General features: G+C 35.7%; 1 protein-coding gene across 1 annotated transcript; it reads right to left on the minus strand.

Annotated features, from left to right (window-relative positions):
• Window positions 1-2,621: 2,621 nt before the first annotated feature.
• On the minus strand, window positions 2,622-3,310 carry LOC149214676 (subtilisin-like protease SBT5.4). Its single transcript, XM_089390945.1, has 2 exons — window positions 3,114-3,310; window positions 2,622-2,998 (listed from the first exon to the last, which is right to left on the minus strand). The coding sequence occupies exons 1-2, from the start codon at window positions 3,251-3,253 to the stop codon at window positions 2,776-2,778; spliced, it is 363 nt and encodes a 120-aa protein (XP_089247071.1). The 5' UTR covers window positions 3,254-3,310; the 3' UTR covers window positions 2,622-2,775.
• Between the last annotated feature and the right edge of the window lie 279 nt (window positions 3,311-3,589).

Genomic DNA, 3,589 nt, shown 5'->3' on the forward strand with positions numbered 1-3,589 from the left:
CTAAATAACCATTTGCATAGTCATTTACATGAGAAAAATCTATCCTCTGAACTAGAGTCAAGCCACAAAGCTTTCTACACGAAATTGAGTCATGATATTTAGGGTCAAGCCCCACAAATGATGTGTCGTGGGGGAATTGTCCCACTGCAGTGAAGGGATGTCAAAGGCACACCAAATAAACACGAAGCCAAGATCACATGGCCAAGTTCCCTCAGATGGAGAATAGATCGCCATATGATTGTGAAGGGAATGAATATATGTTTTCATGGGGTGGGCCACATCACCCTCGCCCCCTCCCCCTCCGTCCCCAATTCCTCTCCCCCCTCCCCCTCCGTCCCCAACCCCCCCCCCCCCCCACCTTAAAATGTGATGGGTGATGATGGGGTGGTGGGCTCCCCCCCATCTCCATTGTCTCAAGTTCTGACACCCCAATTGGGGAGATATAAAATTTTGTTAATTAGTATGGAAATTGAAATATTTTATCTATCATTGACATTAAAATATTATTTTGTATATACTTTCTAAATAACACATATTAAGTAAATAAAATAAATGACACATGTCCTTCTCACTAAATTGTAATATCAATATTATGTTTAGATGTCACATGTTAATTCAATATTGAGTAATGAAAGAATTAAAATCTCTCTCACACTAAAAAAATTTGAAAGTAATTATAAAGAAAATTAGATTTTTTTGAGTTTCAATTACTTTATCTCTCTATATATAGTTGTTGTAAAACTAGCATTTGGACCGAAAGGGTGCAAAGACACGCCAATAGAATTGTAGATGAATGTAGAGTGCTGCAGAGATAGCGCTACAAGAAACAAGGATGTGAATGTGGAGGGCGTGAAGTATCGAGATGCGAGGGGTGGACTTACATTTAATTTTTTATTTCAAATGAGGCGAGGGGTGGACTTACATTTAATTTTTTATTTCAAATGAGGCGAGGGGTGGACATGGCCTTATTGCAAACCAAGATCTATTAATACACATACAATCCACAATGAGGATTACTAATAATTGCATGAAAACAAAACATTCCTAATAATTAATATTGCATAACTCAAATGAATTTCACAATCGATAAAACATGAAACTCATTATGCAATTAAATGTTCATATTTATTCACTCATGTACATAGGCCATAATTGGGCATCATAGTAAATTCCATAAACATATTAGTGTAGAAGGTATAAATTAATAATGGAGTTCATAACTTTTTTAAAAATGGAGGACACAACTTAAGTAGTTTTACCAAGGGAAATAAAATAAATTTGATGTTCCTATCTATCTAGCTTCAAACAATATTTGCTCTTACAAGATAATGTACAAATGAGGACTCAACCTAAAAGGTTAACTCAACTAGTTTTCACTAATGAATATGGTACCTTTGTTAGTATAATGCCAATAGGTCCAAATTGTGGAGCAGAATGGAGCTGAAGAACACAGATTCTACCACAGGCCATACATAGACCAGAGAGAACAGAGGGACAACAGTCCCGATCGCTGACAGTTATGGATAATATATTTTGACATGATGGAACTGTACTTAACTATGATTATTATGATATTTGTAAATGGATATTTGTGAACTCGAATAGGCTGAACAGCCATACATATGCATATACACAGCTCAATTTTGAAATACTCTCTGATACAACACCGTGTGAGGTGATTTTTGTATGAACATTACAGCAATGCCAATGGCATCTACCATATGTAATTTTCAAATCTTAATGGAAATTACTGATTTTTCCAGTGGAAAAAAAAATGCCAATAGGTCCCTGATTAAAATCCCCCTAGGTTAGGCACGATAATCTACAATGATGGGCTTACTAGGGGTGCCGTCCATGAATGCGAGGAATCATATTTCAGTTGGTCCAAAAGGTTTTCCATGGAAGAAAGGAGAGGAAGAATAAGAGATTAGGAAGATGACATGCCATTCCAAATCATCTTACACCATATTTCTATTGTCATTTAACTCTTTCATCATTATTTGCAACACAAAAAGTATGTGTCCATATTATTAATGTGTTGTAGTGTACAAGGTTACATGACTTGACTTTTAGCACATTTGTGGTGTCGTTCCTATGCCACTGCCCACAATCATTGGATTTGGGCCACAATGTTATTTTTGTACATAACCATCCCAAGGTGAGGTAATCATTTTATCATTAACACAAATATCATTCTACAACCTATATTTTAAGTCAATCCCTTGCTCCACTAGGATTGTTAACCCAAACATCAATCCAAATATTAATTCATCTTTTATTTATTTTACCAATGTGAGTCAACATGGTAGTTGATGTTTCATATTGATATTAATTGACTAGTCTCCTTTCAAAATATGCAACCATGAACTTGAAATTAGGTGATGAAGATCAATGTCATGTTACTTGGACTAAAACGTTTGTGTGGAAGGTTAAGTGACATCAATCACTAACCTAAAAAAAAATTGTGTTGTGATGTTTTGATGTTCCAATACATTAACAATTGGAATGTAATACATAGTTTAATAACTTAAATATGTGTGTGAAAAGAAATGGATAAACATGAACACCTGTAGTACTAATGGCAGACTTAATAGCTGCAGGGCTCCAATGAGGATATGCTCCCTTTAATAAAGCTGCAACACCAGCAACAAGTGGGCATGACATAGATGTGCAGAAAGTACATTGAAAGGTACATGCCGATGATCAAATGAAAGGTCAGTCGTTGATGCTGCCATTGAATATGCTGCCAGGATGTTCAACCCTGGAGCTGTAATATTAGGCTACATTGGAGAAACAATTCAGAACTTCATGTGTGAAAAAGTGCAGTGTCATACAATGAGTTACCATCATGTAAACACAAAAAATTGGGGAGTGGAATATGACCTTGAGAATGTCTGGAGTAAGACTATTTGGTCCCTGAGAGGAAAATGTTGTCATCACCAGAGCTGGATTTGCATGTAATTTAGTTCTTGCAGGAGAAATGTAAGCAACAGGAGACCTGAATGAGCAAAATTTTATGGAAAATTAGGATGTTCCATGTAAGGAACTTAGTTGACTACAATCATTTTCAATGTAGGGCTAATATAAGTAAAATTGTTGTCTTGAAAACCTACGTTGTAGAATTGATGTAGTCAAATACATCTGCCCCATCAATTGCATTCAACTGTGTAGCTGGAAGAACATGAGAATCTGCAATAACATCGATGGCATTTACGGGGTCATTGCAAATATTCATGCCTAATCCTCGTGCCATACGAACTTCTTCAACCTTCTCAATTATTGCGAGGATCTAGAGATCCCACGAAGCAATGTTTTCTGCAACATTATTACATAAAATCTGTTTAAATTCATCAGAGTTGTAGTTTTTCATTCTTTGAACTAACACTAACCCAAATTTCTCCTTTGGAAAGAATATTTCATATTGATAAGTTTGAATTTTTATTAGTATGAAACTCATTAAAATTGGTATTATGTAGCATACCCGATAATTTTATTTTGATTTGGAGCTGTAATGTCAGCTGATGATACCAAAGGGTACAATTTTTTCTTTGGTAACTGCTACTCGGATATGCTTTGTCCCTGACATCAA

The sequence above is a fragment of the Pinus tabuliformis genome, chromosome 1_1 (genome assembly GCF_031772625.1).
Source record: "Pinus tabuliformis cultivar Carrire ecotype Pingquan chromosome 1_1, CPIR1, whole genome shotgun sequence".
Classification (NCBI taxonomy): domain Eukaryota; kingdom Viridiplantae; phylum Streptophyta; class Pinopsida; order Pinales; family Pinaceae; genus Pinus; species Pinus tabuliformis.

Coding starts and splice junctions, on each gene's coding strand:
- LOC149214676 (XM_089390945.1), bottom strand. CDS start 3,253: ATGGCACGAGGATTAGGCATGAATATTTGCAATGACCCCGTAAATGCC. Junction 2,999..3,113: donor GACTACATCAATTCTACAAC/GTAGGTTTTCAA, acceptor TTGCTCATTCAG/GTCTCCTGTTGCTTACATTT.